Source organism: Fonticula alba, assembly GCF_000388065.1.
Source record: "Fonticula alba strain ATCC 38817 unplaced genomic scaffold supercont2.8, whole genome shotgun sequence".
NCBI lineage: Eukaryota > Rotosphaerida > Fonticulaceae > Fonticula > Fonticula alba.
The window spans coordinates 1598209-1613352 of NW_009242978.1; the positions used below are offsets into that span (position 1 = coordinate 1598209).

General features: G+C 64.6%; 5 protein-coding genes across 5 annotated transcripts; 2 read left to right on the top strand and 3 right to left on the bottom strand.

Moving 5' to 3' along the window:
- Positions 1 to 2888: 2888 nt before the first annotated feature.
- H696_05008 (small COPII coat GTPase) lies at positions 2889 to 4540 on the top strand. The gene is made up of 6 exons (XM_009498877.1): positions 2889 to 2948; positions 3080 to 3199; positions 3410 to 3475; positions 3653 to 3756; positions 3921 to 4131; positions 4306 to 4540. Exons 1-6 carry the CDS (start codon positions 2912 to 2914, stop codon positions 4332 to 4334), a joined length of 567 nt encoding a protein of 188 aa, XP_009497152.1. The 5' UTR covers positions 2889 to 2911; the 3' UTR covers positions 4335 to 4540.
- A 357-nt stretch (positions 4541 to 4897) lies between these two features.
- H696_05009 (hypothetical protein) lies at positions 4898 to 8567 on the bottom strand (the record flags this gene model as incomplete). Its single annotated transcript, XM_009498878.1, has 10 exons — positions 7901 to 8567; positions 7293 to 7695; positions 7078 to 7214; positions 6806 to 6946; positions 6245 to 6692; positions 5869 to 6071; positions 5549 to 5704; positions 5247 to 5304; positions 5091 to 5167; positions 4898 to 5021 (listed from the first exon to the last, which is right to left on the bottom strand). Exons 1-10 carry the CDS (start codon positions 8398 to 8400, stop codon positions 4898 to 4900), a joined length of 2247 nt encoding a protein of 748 aa, XP_009497153.1. The 5' UTR covers positions 8401 to 8567.
- A 588-nt stretch (positions 8568 to 9155) lies between these two features.
- H696_05010 (hypothetical protein) lies at positions 9156 to 9434 on the top strand (the record flags this gene model as incomplete). Its single annotated transcript, XM_009498879.1, has 1 exon — positions 9156 to 9434. One exon carries the CDS (start codon positions 9156 to 9158, stop codon positions 9432 to 9434), a length of 279 nt encoding a protein of 92 aa, XP_009497154.1.
- A 236-nt stretch (positions 9435 to 9670) lies between these two features.
- On the bottom strand, positions 9671 to 11716 carry H696_05011 (CMGC/CDK/CDK7 protein kinase). Its single transcript, XM_009498880.1, has 4 exons — positions 11303 to 11716; positions 11043 to 11169; positions 10403 to 10915; positions 9671 to 10229 (listed from the first exon to the last, which is right to left on the bottom strand). The coding sequence occupies exons 1-4, from the start codon at positions 11533 to 11535 to the stop codon at positions 9726 to 9728; spliced, it is 1377 nt and encodes a 458-aa protein (XP_009497155.1). The 5' UTR covers positions 11536 to 11716; the 3' UTR covers positions 9671 to 9725.
- Positions 11717 to 11910: 194 nt separating this feature from the next.
- H696_05012 (hypothetical protein) lies at positions 11911 to 14786 on the bottom strand. The gene is made up of 5 exons (XM_009498881.1): positions 14296 to 14786; positions 13986 to 14103; positions 13541 to 13871; positions 13171 to 13363; positions 11911 to 12968 (listed from the first exon to the last, which is right to left on the bottom strand). Exons 1-5 carry the CDS (start codon positions 14583 to 14585, stop codon positions 11939 to 11941), a joined length of 1962 nt encoding a protein of 653 aa, XP_009497156.1. The 5' UTR covers positions 14586 to 14786; the 3' UTR covers positions 11911 to 11938.
- Between the last annotated feature and the right edge of the window lie 358 nt (positions 14787 to 15144).

The window sequence follows — 15144 nt, forward strand, 5'->3', positions numbered from 1 at the left end:
CACCGGGCCGCGGGTCTTCGACCGAGGACCAGACGGCTGGGCCCATCGTGTCTGGGCGAATGTGGCCAGTTCCTTCCTGACTGGGCCAAGAGGGGACAAGGAGGGGGGGGGGGGGGGGGGGGGGATAGGCCAATTACCTAAACGCACGGATGGACAACAGGAGGGCGGGCGAGGGACAGGCTGATCTGGCCCACGCACCGGGACCCCCCGGTGGGGAGGAGGCCGAACCCCGGCCAGGCGCTCGCGTGTGGTCCCAGTGGCCGAAGGCCGGGGTGCTGGTGGCCTGGCGCAGCCTACCTCCAATTGTCGCAGGACCGAAATGCCCTGGAGATCCCCGCGCCACTTAAACCCTCCTCTCACAAGCGTCCCACGCACCGTGCGGTGTGGGTGTGGATCACATGTCTATCGGATGATCCTGCGGAACGGTGTTAGGGCGATCCGCCTGATCGCGACTAGGGCGGGGGCGCATGTCTCCCAGGTGGGGCCAGCCTTTTCTAGCGCTCGACATCAGCGCACATACACGCACACGCCCACACCCACACATACACACACACACACACACACACACACACACATACATTCACCCAGCTGGCCCCCTTTTCCGCGCTCTCCGCAGCGGCTGCCTGGAGCGCGCAGCCAATCACCTCTACAAGAGTCTCCGCGCCGACCGGCGCCCGCGGCGCAGGAAAATCCCATCTCACGCGGAGGGGGGGGGAGCTTGGTCGGCCGAGCGCTCATCGACCTTCTCCTCCCTCGTCCCCCTCCCGCACCCTGGCCGTCAAAAGGGGTCCTGCCCCACCGCGGGGGGGGAAAAACGCCATTAAACCCGGGAGCATGGACTATTTTGGTGGCGATAAAAAAGATCCCAATCCTGGACAAATGCCTTCTGGCGGAGGTATCTCCCCCAGCGCCCCAGGTCCTCTCGAACGAAAGGCCCAGGGCCGGCCACACACACCAGTGTGGAGGGCAGGCGCCTCCCACGCCTCTGGCTTCCCGGCCTCCTCGCTTGGCGGGGGGAGGCGACGATGTACCTGGCTCTTGTTGTAAAGGGAGGTTATGCTCAATGTTGGCAATCTATGAAAGCTGCCCGCTCACTGGGGGGGGGGGCACAGGGGCGCAGCAGGGGTGGGGGGCTGGGGCGGAGGCGCCCGGCGCCTTCCGGCCTGGTTCTCCACTCGGTTCCCTCTCTCGGGCTCATGGTATTTTGTCCCTCGCTCTCCCGCCGCTCCCTACCGCCGTCCCGGCTTCCCGAAGTCCCGGGACCGCCGAGCAGGCGGCCCGGCTGTCATGCCTAGTCCCCCCCCCCCCCCCCTGCTTAACACGCTTGTATTGGGAGCCCCACAACCCTCCGTTATTGGTTCGTTTGGGGTCAAAATGAAGCTGTGTGTGTGTGTGTGTGGCTTGTGTCTGCCGGCGACTCGGTGTGCTCCCGTGTGTGGTAGTCTCTACCCCCGGTCCCCTGCGAGGGGGGGGCGGGGCGGGAGCCCTGACGTATCGTCTGCGACAGCTGCTCGGTCCCTGCCGGGCGGCTCTCCCGGGGATGTGGGCCGAGGTTCGTTCTGTCAGGGCCACGAGAAGCCTCTCTGTCGAACGTGCGGCCCGGGACAACCAAACGAGCCCGCCCCATTCCGCGGCTGAAAAGCGCATGCTCGCGGCCAGTCAGGCCCCCAAGGCCAGACGGGGAGGAGCGAGCCACGCCAAAGGAACACCGGCACTGTCTCCTGCCCACCCGCAGGCTGGCGTCTCTTCCGGGGCGGGACCAGAGGCCGGTGCGGGCGGGCGGGGGGGGGGGGGGGGGTCACTGATCTGGTCACGCATCCCACTTTCTCCTTCCCCCATTGCCCGGGAGAGGCGGCGTCCCCTGCCCCCGGCGGCATGCCTGGCTTGCCACTGGTGTCTATGCCAGCATGTGTGTGTGCCTCCATTTGGCTTCTTGTGTGCGCGTCTGTCGGTGTGAAAGCTGCTGGCTGTTCCCGGTGCCGGCGAGGGGGCTGTTTTAGCTGTAAATGCCGCCGTTTTGCCAGGGTCGCGCCGCCGATGATGAAGAGATGAGCATTCACCGATAGTCTGATGTCCCTGGCAGGGGGCGCGGCGGGGGCAGTACGGGGCAGGTAGGCTGGGGATACATCGCCTTGTCCGAGGGCGTCTCCTTTGCGTGTGTGTGTGTGTGTGTGTGTGTGTGTGTGTGAGTGTGTGTGTGAGTGTCTGTGTGTGTGGCTTTGAGCCTGCCTGGGTCTGTCCAGATGTCCCCCCCCCCCCCCAGCATAGGACTTTGACGCCGGGTGGGGGGGGGGGCAGGGAGCAGGGGGCGTGTTGTGGCTTCGTATATTCCTCGCTCCCCCCCTCTTCGTTTGGAGTTCAGTGAGAAACGATATTCGGGGGGGACAGGGCCGGGGGGGGGGGGGGGGATCTTGGCGTGCCTGTGGCAGGGTCAGCTCCGGGAACAGCTCATGCACCTACACGCGCCCCACACCCCAGAGGCGCTGAAGCCGGGCAGGGCACCCGGGCGCCTGCCGCCGAGCTTCTCCAGGAGTGCATCCTTCCCCGTTTGGGCCTCCCTTCCCGCGGCTCCCTTTGTTGACTCTCTCTCTCTCGTCTCCCTCTCCCGGTCCCAGGCATGTGGGGGCTTCCTGGCCACACCCTTCTCCGACTTCCCCAGCCCGACCCCTCGCCCCGAGACTCACCCATCCGCTGGGGGGGGGGGGGGGGGGGGGCGGGGGGCCGATCTCGCTTCTTCAGGCGGTCCGGGGCCCCCCCCCCCCCGTTCCCCCAGGGCAAGACATCCCACCCCGGCGAGCGAGACCCCCCCCTCCTCCCCTCCTCCCCCACCTTACCCCCCCTTCGCCACATCGCCCCTCCCCGCGCGTGTTGCCCCTCCCCCCCCCCTCCCCTCATCTCCCCGGCCACAGCCATGTTTTCCTGGTTCTGGAGCATCCTTAACTACCTCGGTTCGTCCTCGCCCGTCTTTTCCTGGATCGTGCCCCGTCGGGGCTCGACTGGTGACCTTCCTCGTCGCCGGCTGCCCCGTGCCCTAACTCCTGTCGGCCCCCTCCCCTCTCGATGTCCCTCCTCTTTTCAGGTCTTTACGGCAAGAATGCCAAGATCCTCTTCCTGGGTCTGGACAACGCCGGTAAGACCACCCTCCTGCATATGCTGAAGAATGATCGCCTTGCCCAGCTGGCTCCCACCCAGTATGCCAGTGCGTCGACTTGCCTTTGTCCCTTGTTCCCCCTCTCGAGGACCAGCGGGGGCGGCCCACCCTTCTCTCGGTCTCTCCGTCTTCCCTTCCCGCCCCTGTTCGGCGCCTCTGCGCCATCCCATCCGGCATTTTCTCGCATTCCCTCCAAACTCTGCTGGCCTCTTTCTCCCTTGGCTTACCTTCCCAACGTCCTTCCTGCTGCGCCTCCAGCCTCCGAGGAGCTTACCCTCGGCAACATCCGCTTCAACACCTTCGATCTCGGCGGTCACGAGAACGGTGCGCCTTCTTCTCCCCTTTCTTTCGTCCCCGGCGCCGCGTCCGCCACCCTTGGTGTTCTTTTTTCTTTTCATGGCCACCTTCCCCTTCACCGGTTCTTGTTGGCTCTCCGCTCTTTTTCTTTCTCCTAATCTCGCCTCTTCGCGTCCCTACCGGCCCCTGCTGCGACCCTTCTAGCTCGCCGTGTCTGGCGCGACTACTTCCCCGAGGTCAGCGGCATCGTCTTCCTGATTGATGCTTCGGATCCTCAGCGTTTCGAGGAGTCTAAGATCGAGCTCAACGTGCGCCATCACCGTTGATTGCTTGCAATCACCATCGCCCACTGCTTTGACCATCGTTCCCGTTCCTGGATCCCACTCACACCTGCCCCTGTCTTCTCTCTCTCTCTCTCTCTCTCCCCCTCCATCTCCCCGTTTCCGTATCGGTATCCCCCCCCCTCTTTCAGAGCCTTCTCCAGCTGGAGGAGCTCGCCAACGTTCCGTTCCTGATCTTCGGCAACAAGATCGACCGCGAGACCGCCGTCTCCGAGGACGACCTCCGGAATTACTTTGGTCTCATTTCTACCACCGGCAAGGGCAACGTCAAGGGCGACCCTCGCAACCGCGCCATCGAGGTCTTCATGTGCTCGGTTCTCATGCGCCAGGGCTACCGCGATGGTACGTACCTCCGGTGCTTCTGCTCCCTCCTCTCTGCAAAGCGGCTTTTCCCTGACCGGTTTTTCCTCTTTCTCCTTGCCAACCATGCACTCTCTCCCTTCTCATGGGGCGTGCCTTTTCTGTGCACACTTTGCTCTCGGTCTCCATAACTGGCCCCTCCTTCCCCTCCCCCAGGCTTCCAGTGGTTCTCCCAGTTCATCTAAGCTGGCAGTCCGTTCGAGCTAGCACACCACGCGCTCGCGCGTGTGCCCCATGTAGAGTTGAGGCACACCCGCGGTGTGCGACCTTCCTCCCTCCCCCCCTTCCTCTCCTTCCCTCCTCCTTCTCTCACAGATCCCTTCCCCGGAGCACTGTCTTCTGCTCATCGACCTTGCGACTTCCCTTCTTCTCCCCCCCCCCCTCCCCCCCCTGAGAGACCCAATCATGTTATCTGCTCTTTTTTGCCTTGCGCGACGGGGCGCCTCTGTTCCTCCAGAAAAAAACCCCAATATACACCCATGCATACATATGCAAATGCCGACGCGCATGGCCCCCCTCCTTTTCCAGACAAGGCAAGTCACATCCACACGCGTGCGAAGGGTGCACCCTGGCGCATGCTTGCGTCGAAGCTTTTTGCAGAGGATTTATGGGTAAAGAAGGTGGCTGGGCGCGGCGAGGGGGCTGTGCGTGCGTGTGTGTGTGTCGCTTGCCGCCCTCTCTCCCCGGGGCTGGGTGGGAGAAAAAAAGGGCAGGATGCAGGAGGACAGGGAGTTTTTTTTTTGTGCATCTAGTCCGAGTCGCTGCCCGAGTCGCTGTCGTAGGAATCGCTGGATGCCTGCATCTCGGCCACGCGCATGCGACGCTCCTGCTCGAGACGAACCTGCTGGAGGAGATTCGCACGCATGCCCTCGCTGGAGTTGGGGTGTTAGAGTTGTGGCGAGGGGCGGCCAAATGGGATGGGCGCGGGGAAGACGACGTACACAAGGGCACCAAGGCCGATGAAGGTGAAGAAGTTGATGGTGTTCCGCAAGTCCATCGGGTGGTTGAGAGGGAAGAGCTATTCACGGCGAGGATGGCGTGGTCAGTATGTGGCGATGCTGGTGGATTTCGAGCAAGGGGCGCGATCGCGCGCGCACGTTGGTGAAGGCGGCCTCAAGGACCGGGTCGCAAATGCGATCGTTCAACTCCTGCAGACTTTTGGCCCAAACCCAAAGAGGCACGCGGAACAAGGCCCGGGAGAGCGAGAGAAGGTTAGCTGCGGCGGGCAACGGCGAAATGCGCCTGCCAGCACTTTCGACCGGGGGGGGGGGGGGGGGGGGGGGGGGGGGGGGGGGGGGGGGGGGGGGGGGGGGGGGGGGGGGGGGGGGGGGGGGAAAGAAGCAGGCGCAGATGGGAAGGATGGCCGAAGGGGGGAGAGGAAGGGAGGACAGGCACGTACCCCATCTTCTCGGCGAGGTCAAGGAAAACGGTCTTGATGAAAATGCGCTTGGCCGCGTCGGCGGCCTCGCGAGTGATGGAAAAGACGTGCATGCACGCCCAGTTGATGGCGTCTGTCATGAAAAGGTGCGAGAAGAAGAGCGCCACATTTCGGGCCCTGGAGGAGAAGGAGGAGGAGGAGGAGCACAGGAGAGGCGCGAAAGGGCCAAAAAGCACCACACGAGATCAGAACATGCACATGGCACAGGAGGGAAGCAAGGAGCGGAGAAGGAGAAGGAAAAATGCAGGCAGGGGACGCCCAGGGTGATGGATAAAACGCACTGGCTGGTGTCGAGCCGGTGGCAAGTCTCATACTGCTCCTCGAAGGCCAGCTCAAAGAGCTCCTGCCAGTGGCGACTCGAGAGGCAGAACTTCTGGCCGATGATGCCGAACATGCGCTGATAGCTCTTCTCCTGTGAGCAAGCCTCAATAATGAGGCTGACATAGATGTTCTCCAGACCACGGATGCGATTCATTTTGAGCAGCTGTCGCGGGGAGATTGCACTGCGTCAGCACGGGGACACACACACACACATGCACATGCTCAAGGGTGATGCTGGCCATGTGCATGGGGGACATTTGCGAGGACGCGCATGCGGGAAACAAAGTGGGAGAGGAAGCGAGGAGCCGGAGGGGTGGCATTTCCCCGGGGGCGCACCTTGTGGACAGCCTCGTCCGCCGTGGCCGAAGACTGAATGACCAGGTAGATCTGTTTCCGGAGGTTTTGGATGTTGGTGTTGGACTCGTCGCGGATTTCCTGCGGTGCGGCACTGCCGAGCGGCACGTCAGGCTGGAGCTCCTCCTCGTCGTCCTCCTCGTCGCTGTCGTCATCACTGCCGTCGCTGTCATCGTCGTCATCGTCGTCGGAGTCGCCGCCGAGGAGTTCATTACGCACGGCCGCCCAAGAGGCCTCATTTTGCACAAAGTCCGGGTCGAACTTGAAGACATTCAGCCCATCCTCCGTGGTGAGGGTCTTGTCGAGCAGCGAAACTCGATGCGTGAATTGGTCATCCTCCTCCACCAAGTCCAACTCCTTGGGGATGATGGGGAACTGGGAAAAGCCATCACGATAGTCCAGCATCAAGGCATCGATCATGTACTGGACGCTATTTGGCCAGGAGGCTGTCAGTGGGAGAGGGGGAAGGGGCGGGCCGAGCAGGGCAGGGCCAGTGTCACCGGGCCCCCCCCTGACCGAGTGGGGGAGGATGTGTGTACATACCGCTTGTCGACGGCCGATTCGTGCAAGATCGAGCGCATCCGGTCCAGGATGAAGTGGAAGGCCTTCGGAGCCTCGGCTTCCAGCAGCTGGCCACATTCGCGGATCAGAGCCACGGCAATCTCCGTCGACTCGTTGGTCAGGCTGCGTGGGGGGATCATGGCACAGGGTGAGTCCGCCGAAGGGGAATACGTCGATCGCAAGGGGCTGACAGAGAGAGAGAGGGAGGGAGAGAGAGAGAGAGAGAGAGGGGCAGGGATGGGGAGCAAACGCACTCCTCCAGAAGCAGGCGCAGGATTTCCAGCACGGTGATCTCATCCGCCACGCGTTGGTTGACCAAGTGTGCGATGAAGCGGACCGTGGCCAAGCAGGCAACCGTATCCTTGGCACGGAAGGAGCGCCGGAAGTTCATCTGGACAGGCCGAGTCAGTGGCAGGGAGGACAGTGAGATGGGCGATTGCCAAATGCCCGGGCAGCCGCAAGCACGTACCACAAGGCGCTTGAGCACCAGCTCGCCATTGGCCGGGAGCTTGGAATTGACCACAGCAACGAGGGCCGCATAGACCGGGGTAAAGACCGGGGCCGCTTGCTGGGAATTGATGGCCGCTCGGGCAAACAGGCCTCGACCGCGAACGAGGTTCTCGCGGATGACCTCCACCACGATCTCCCGAATGTTGGAGACGTTCACCTTGTTGAAGGCGCTGTTGATGGACTTGCGCAGAGCCTCCCAGGCCAGGCGCTGGTACACCTCGGAGGAGGGGTCGCTCGTGGCTGCCAGGTTCTGCACACGCAGCTGGGCCAGCTTGCCAGGCGGCATGTACACACCGCCGGTGCGGCTTTGGTTCTGTGCCCAGGCGGCCATGTCGCGATTGTATGTTTCGGACACGCGCTCGCTGGGGGGGGGGAGTAAAGCGAGGAAGGGAAGGCACACGCACACACAATCGAGTTAGCCAGTTGCGAGGAGGAGGAGGAGGAGGAGGAGGAGGAGGAGGAGGAGGAAGGCGGGCGAAGGCCCACCACTTGGGGTCCTCCAAGGCAGATAGGAGCGCCTCTTATGGGGGAAGGAGGAGGAGAAGAGCACCGGCCACTGGGACGCACATGACAGCATCCTGATCCAAACGCCGAGAGGTGTCCGGATGCTCATCGCGCACAAGACGCGGATGGCCCTCGCGAGCTGGAGAGGCGTCCCGGAGGGGGCGCTTGTGCTGGGGACCTCCAACAATCGACGACAGGGCCGGTGTCCGGCGAAGGCGGTCCACGCCACCTGGGGGAGAGCGCGAGCGCGACCGGAAGGCAGCGCGCGACCGCGGAGGCGAGCGAGACCGTGACCGTGAGGGAGAGGCAGGGGACCGGCGCCGAGAGTGGCGGACAGGAGACCGGGACCGCGAGCGAGACCGGGACCGCGAGCGAGACCGCGACCGGGACCGCGACCGAGACCGAGACCGAGACCGGGAGGCCGATGGAGAGCGGCTGCGGTGATGACCACGGCCGGAAGCCCGGCGCGGCTCGTCACCACTGTCATCCCCCGGAGACAGCGAGCGCTGGCGGTCGGAGGCCATCGGGCCGGAGTCCGCGTCGCGACTGACAGGAGAGCCCATCGTCACGATTGAGCTGAGGTCCAGCGGGGCGGAGCTAGCGCGGGAGGAGAGAGGAGGGGGGCTGGGGCAACGGGGCAGGAGGAGAGGGACAGAGAGAGAGAGAGGGGCGGGAGAGGGGTGCTCAGACGCGCGAGAGGGGTGGCCAGAGCAGGAGAGGGGGGCTGGAGAGGGAGGCCAGCCAGTCCGCAGCATGGATCTGCGGGTGGCCACTAGTTGAGTCGCGCAATGTGCTTGGTCTGTGTGTTTGCGCGCGCGCGCGCGCGCGTGTGTGTGTGCATGTGCGGGCGCCTTTCGTGCGAGGGCCCGGCGGAGGGCGGGAAAAAACTGGCTCCCGATTTCGGCCATCATCACGTGGGGATCATGCCGCTTCATGCGATTCTTAAGTGGGCAGACGGGGCCCGGCCCCGCGCGGCGGCGGTGGGGGGGGGGCGGGGGCACTCCGGCGGCACTCAGGGCCCCTGGGGTCCCTGTCCCAGGGTCCGGGTGTGCGGGACATACGGGCGTCGGGGAGGGGGGGGGGGGGGGCGGTCCTGCCCTTGGCTAGGGTGGTCCTGGTCTGCCGCCACTATCACCACACCCTGGTTTTGGTTTCCCTTCCCCATCCGCCGGGACAAACACGCGTCCCGCTTCTTCAGCCCCCACTATCCCCCCCCGAGAGTAGGGAACAATCTCCAGCCTCAGTTCCCCTGGTCCTTCTCTTTCTCTCTCCCCCCTCCCTTTTCTTCTCTCAACTTCTTCTCCCCCCCCCCCCAGCCATGACCGCCCCTGCTCCGACTCTTGCCCAGTTCCGCTCGATCTACCGGTCGCTGATGCGCGCTGGCCGCGGCTTCCACGCGTACCACTACCGGACGTATGCCCAGCGCCGCGTGCGTGATGCCTTCCGCCAGGCGCACCCTGCCCAGGGGGAGGCTGCTGCCGCGCCCGAGGTCCTGACTGCCCGGTACCAGGAGTGCCAGAACACCCTGGGCTTGATCCAGCGCCAGGCTCTGATTAACCGCCTCTACTCCACCGAGCCGATCGTCATCGAGAAGTAGATACCATACCTGCATCGAGTGGTCACTGCCCCCCCCCCCCCCCCCCCCTCTCTCTCTCTCTCTCTCCCCTTTCCTTTCCTCACTCCGCTTCCAGGCGGAAGGATGACTCCCTCCTGCACGAAGGCGATAGATCGTCTCTCTTGCTGCGCCAGCTCTTTGCTTCGCCGCGCATGGTCTTCTTCCAGCCTGGCGTTTCGGCCCCCCGGGGCTGCTAGAAAAAAAATACACACACAAACTGTCCTTTGTCGTGGGGTGCCCTTCGGGCAACGGAAGCACACAGGAGTCTATTGCTTACTCCAAACGCAGTCGGGTGTTGACATGCTGGCTGGGCCGCGGATCCGCCAGGGACTCGTCTGGCTCGCTGACCAGCATGTGATGCGCCTCGATCTTGAGGTCGGGCTCGCGCCCGCCCACGCCGGCCGAAAAGAGGTGCCCACCAGAGCCTGGCTGCTGGTCGAAGGCCTCCATCAGGGAGCGCTTGGCCGATGGCCGGGTGCCGGGGGGATCTTCCAATGGGGCCATGCCCCGGGAGGGGCCACCCCCAGCCCCACCCGCCTGTGCCTTGGCCGCCTGCTTGGGGTTGGGCAGATCGGCCGGCTTCGAGGGGCGTGGGAGATTAGAAAAGTATGGATGCCGGAGGGCCTCCTCGGCGGAGATCCGCCGGAGGGGATTCATCACCAGCAGGGCCTCCATCAGGCTAATGGCATCCTTGGAGGCGGCGGACAGGACGCTCCCCAGCGGGGATGGCGGAATGCGATTGTTCGGCTGAATGAAGCCCGGCAGGGTGGAGATGCCCTGGGGAAGAGAGGGGAAAGGGGGGAGGGGGCAAACGAAAGGACGCCACACCGGGGAGATTCGTGTCAGAGCATGATAGGGGGCCATGTGCGTGTGTGTGTGTAAGAGAGAGAGAGAGAGAGAGAGAGAGAGAGAGAAGGGGAGAGAGGGGGGGAGGGGTTGAGCGCCAGTACCGGCCACGATGCCTCATCGGGAGTGCCCATTGCATTGTAGATGGTCATCAGCTGGGAGATGTCACTGTCCTCGCCTGTGAAGTAGGGGGTCCGGACGAAAAGCTCGGCGAAGATGCACCCGACCGACCAAATGTCCACCGCGAAGGAGTACACCCGGGCCCCGAGCAAGAGTTCCGGCGACCGGTAGAAGCGCGTCACAACATTCGGAGAAATGGGCGCCGGAGCGGCGCCGGGCTGGAGGGCACGCACACCGGGCGCATGTCGGGCCAGACCGAAATCCGCCACCTTAAGCACGCCCCCGGCGCTGATGAGCAAGTTGTCCGGCTTCAAATCCCGATGCAGGATGCCGTTCACATGGCAGTGGTGCACTCCCCGCAGGGTCATCAGCATCCAGCTCTTGATGTGTTCGGCCGAGAAGATGATGGATCGCTCCTCGATCAGGTTCTTCAGGTCGTGGTCCAGGAATTCCAGGACCATGTGCATGTTGTGGCTTTCGATGTATGCATCCAGGAGCTTCAAAGGGCGTGTGAGAAGGCCACCTCTTGGGACAGCCGGGAGGGGAGAAGGGAGCCAAGGCGAGAGAGGGGGCGGGGGAGGAGAAAGAAACGCAGGCCATGCGCGAGCGCGGATCGAAAGATACCTGAATGACATTGACGTGGTTCATTTCGCGCAGGGCGCGAACCTCCCGCAGGGCGGTAATGTCAAGTCCAGTCTTGTAGTGGGTCATGCGAACACGCTTGATGGCCACCTTCGTCTGGTCGTCGAGGCTGCGCACATCAGCCCGGCCAGCGGTGGTCAGAGGCAGGGAGTCAGGGGGGGGGGGAGGGGAGGGGAGGGGAGCGCCATGGGCGTGGCCCTCGAAGGGAGGGGAGCAAAGGGTGGCATCATGCCCGGGCGCACCTGTCCACTCCGAGGTAAACATCACCGAAGGTACCGGAGCCAAGCTTCTTGCTGGTGATACGATACCGCCGAGAGGAGGCCAGCTGCTCCAGGCTGGGGCCGGGCTCAAGAGCGGCGGATGAGGCCGATGCCGAGGCTGGAGCCGAAGTTGACGGCGACGAGGACGACGACGCGGAGGACGGCGGCGGCGGGCCTGCCGCCGGAGGGGGCGAGCCAGCCTGCGAGGCACTCATGATGAGGCGACCGGGGAGGCGGAGGGGAAGAGCGGGGGGGGGGACGCGAGACGAGGCGAGGAGAGGAGGGAGAGAAGGGGATGGAATGGCGGGCGCGAGGCGGAAGAAAGAAGGGCAGGGCGAGGGGCAGGAGGCCAGCGACGGGGAGGAGCGGCGGAGGGATTTCTATTCTCCTTCTCTCTTTCTCTTCCTCGCGGGGCCGGCCCAAACATCCACACAGGGCGGGCGCTCTTGGAGCCCACTTAGTCAGACCCCCCGCTCCGGTGCCCGTGCCCTTCGCCGCTGGCCGTTCTCATGCTGCCGGCCCGCGGCCCGGAGCCGCCCCCCTCCCCCCCCCGCCGCCGCCGCCCCCAACGCATCGAGGACTGGGGGAGATCGGCAATTCGAGTCTATTGTCACATGATCACTTCTTCGCCACGGCGGCCATCTCCCTGGCCCGTTCCGCCACCAGCAGCAGTTCAGGCAGCGAGGCGGTGAGCCACTCGTGGGCTTGGTCGGCCGTCGCATTGGGATGCTCCAACTGCCAGCCCATGAGCAGGTTAAGCAGGTGGCCGATGAGGGGCCCCATTCGGATGCCGGGGATCGAGGCAATCTGGTGGCCATTGAGCAGCGGCCGGAAGAGGTGCGCCTCCTCGAGGCCGAGCTGGGAAATGTGGCTGAAGGCACGCTGGGCAAGGGCACGAGCGGTGGCGAGCCAGGCATCATGGTCTGCCTGGCCGCCGGGGAGCCCGGCCGCCGGGAAGGTGGCCAGGAGGATGGTCAGCTGCAGGGACACATGCCACAGGGGGCCGGCCGCGCGGATGCGCTCGCCGAGCTCATGTCGAACGAGATCCCCACCAGCGGTCGAGGGGAGATCGTGGCAGGCCACCGACGGCGCGGCATCGGGTGAGGTGTCGGGGCCGACAAAGCGCGCCAGGTAAGGCTCCCAGAGGGGAATCGACCGGATGACCACACACACGGAGTTGGCGTCGCGGTGGGGAAGCTTCAGCAGATCACGGATGACGCGATTGGTGCGGGAGATGCTGGCCGGCAGGACCGGGGCAATGCCAAACTTGGAGGTGGCCGGAGCGGGCGGCGACATACTCGCGGCGGCGGCGGCGGCGGCGGCAGCAGTGGCCTCCGTCGCCGGGGTAGCTGCCGAGCCGGTCGTTGGCACAATCGGCAGCGGGGGAAGGTTGCGGATGGGCAACAGCATCGCAGCCAGGTAGCCAATGTAGAGACAGCGCTGGGGCGCATCTTCCGGCAGATTGGGAATCAGATCCGCCAGGGAGTCCTGGTCTTTGGGAAGAGAGGGGTTCGCGGCGGCGGCGGCGGCGGCGCGCTTCGGCTCGTTGGAAGCCCCCTTGGCTTTCTTGGGTTTGGACTCGGCCGGGGGAGGGACCCTTGACACGAACCCGGGTTGGTGCTGGGGAACCAGGTTGGCGGCCGAAATGCTGCCGGGATTTCATGTCCATGTGGCGCGGCGCGCTGGTCAGCATCGCGATCGCACGGTGTCGGGTGTGCCCGGGGCAAGGGAGACCGGGGGGGGGGGGGGGGGGGAGCGAAAGGCACAAAGAGCAAAGGCGGAGCGCGGGAACAAGTGTGAAGGTCCCGCCCCTCCGGGTGCTGGGGGACACGACACAGGTGCAGGCGCACTTTTTGAATGCCAAGATCAGGTCACTGGGAGTCATGTTTTCCGGCAGACCATCCAGAGGCCGGGCGAAGGTATCCTGGTACAGCCGATCAAAGGGGAGCCCGGGATTGGCGGCCAACTCACCCGCGAGGACGGCAATCACCCGCAGGAGCCCGGTTTTGTCCAGATACTGGGCAGCCAGCTCCGGGTGGGGGTCTTCATGGGCAGCGATGGCACGGGCGTCAGTGGCCGGCATAGGGCGGTGGTGGCATGTGCAGGGGCATTTTCCTTCCCGCCCAGGATCCAGGCCCACACTGGCCTTGCATGGACGCGGGATTTTTCTCCCCCCCCCCCTGTCGTGCGGTGGTACGAGGAGGGAAGAAAAAGACGCACCGCACAGCATCTTATGCACCTCGATGCCGATGCGCTCCTTGCTGATCTTCTGGCTGAGAGCCGCATGGCAGGAGGGATCCGCCAGGAAGGATGCTGTCTCGGGCTCGATGGTGAAAGACAGGCGACTGGCAAAGCGAATGGTCCGGAGCATGCGCAACGGGTCATCGGTAAAGGTGACCAGCGGGTCGAGCGGCGTGCGAATCAGCTTCGCCTCCAAGTCAAAGAGGCCCCTGCCGGTGAAATCCTCGATGGTCTTGTCACGAAGATTGAAGAAAAGCGAGTTGATGGTGATATCCCGCCGGGAGGCATCCTCAAAAGGAGTACCAATGGTCTGGAAACATGAGGGGGGGGGGGCGGGGAAGGGATCGACGAGGGAAAGGACACGGCCTCCGAGGGTCAGCCCCAGGAAGATGAAGTGTCGCCCAAGATGGCATCAAGTACGTACGATGGTCGGGATGCGGCTATTCTCGGCGTAGAGCTCAGACCGAAGATTGACGAAGTCCACCCAATTCCCGAAAATGCGCACCGTGGCCGTTTCCAAGTGCTTTGATTGCTCGGGATTCCTGCGAGAGGGTGTGTGTGTGTGTGTGAGAGAGAGAGGGAGAGAGGCAAGAGCCCGGGGCGAAGCCCACGCGAGGTGGCGGGTCAGTGTTTGAGGATGATCCTGCAAGGGGGGGGGGGGGTGCCATCAGGCAATCTGGCAGGCCGGAGGAAGGGAGAGAGGGACAGAGAGGCAGGGAGAGAAATGTACGCACATTTTGATGACCGCCGTGCTGGAGATGTCCAGTTCGTTGGCCTGGCAGTAGGCGGTGACGATCTTGGCAAAGTCCTCGCCGGACATGTTGTTGATGACCACGTCAATGTCATTGGATTGGATGCCAAGTAGTTTGTCGCGAACCCAGCCGCCAGCAAACCGCAGGATTGTCCCATCGGGGTCCCGGTTGAAGGTGGACTGGCGGGCATGCTCCAGGAGAGTCACCAGCCTGGCCTCCCGAGGGGCCAAGGTAAATTCCGCCGGCACCGTGATCAGGCTGTTGGCTGACATGTAGTAGGCCGAGGACAAGGGTGAGGGAGCCTTGCCGGGGATGCGCACGGGTCTGGCAAGCGGCGAAGTCTGGCACAGAGGGCCGGTGGGGAAGGCGGCAGCGGTGTCGACTGGAGGGACACCCGGGGGGATGGTGCTCAGGGACCGGGTGGGGGCCAGCAGACGCGGGGAGGGCCGGGCGGTGGCGGCAGCAGCAGCAGCAGCAGCAGCAGCAGCGGCGGTGGCGGCGGTGGCGGCAGCGAGGCGAGGCTCCTTAATCAGGATCAATAGAGCAGCAGGGCGACTCCTAAGCAGTACGTTCATATGCTCCCGGGGCGCGTGGATGGAGGACGGAAATCAGATCGACAGGCGATGGTCGGGGCACCGGCCTTAAAGCGCGCGGGTGTGCGTATGTGCCGCAGGAAGGAAGAGGGGGAGCAGGAGGAGGAGGAGGAGAAAAGGAGCAGGAGCGGGTGGATGGGCCGAGGTGGAGCAGCAACAGCGGCGGCGGCGGCGGCGGCGGCGGGAGGGGGGCGGGGGGGGGGGGGGGGGGGGGGGGGGGGGGGGGGGGGGGGGGGGG

Coding starts and splice junctions, on each gene's coding strand:
- H696_05008 (XM_009498877.1), top strand. CDS start 2,912: ATGTTTTCCTGGTTCTGGAGCATCCTTAACTACCTCG. Junction 3,476..3,652: donor TCTCGGCGGTCACGAGAACG/GTGCGCCTTCTT, acceptor CGACCCTTCTAG/CTCGCCGTGTCTGGCGCGAC. Junction 3,757..3,920: donor AGTCTAAGATCGAGCTCAAC/GTGCGCCATCAC, acceptor CCCCTCTTTCAG/AGCCTTCTCCAGCTGGAGGA.
- H696_05012 (XM_009498881.1), bottom strand. CDS start 14,585: ATGTCAGCCAACAGCCTGATCACGGTGCCGGCGGAATTTACCTTGGCC. Junction 14,104..14,295: donor AGCACGGCGGTCATCAAAAT/GTGCGTACATTT, acceptor ACCCTCTCGCAG/GAATCCCGAGCAATCAAAGC. Junction 13,872..13,985: donor ATAGCCGCATCCCGACCATC/GTACGTACTTGA, acceptor TCATGTTTCCAG/ACCATTGGTACTCCTTTTGA.
- H696_05011 (XM_009498880.1), bottom strand. CDS start 11,535: ATGAGTGCCTCGCAGGCTGGCTCGCCCCCTCCGGCGGCAGGCCCGCCG. Junction 10,916..11,042: donor ACCACGTCAATGTCATTCAG/GTATCTTTCGAT, acceptor CGCCCTTTGAAG/CTCCTGGATGCATACATCGA. Junction 10,230..10,402: donor CCGATGAGGCATCGTGGCCG/GTACTGGCGCTC, acceptor TCTCTTCCCCAG/GGCATCTCCACCCTGCCGGG.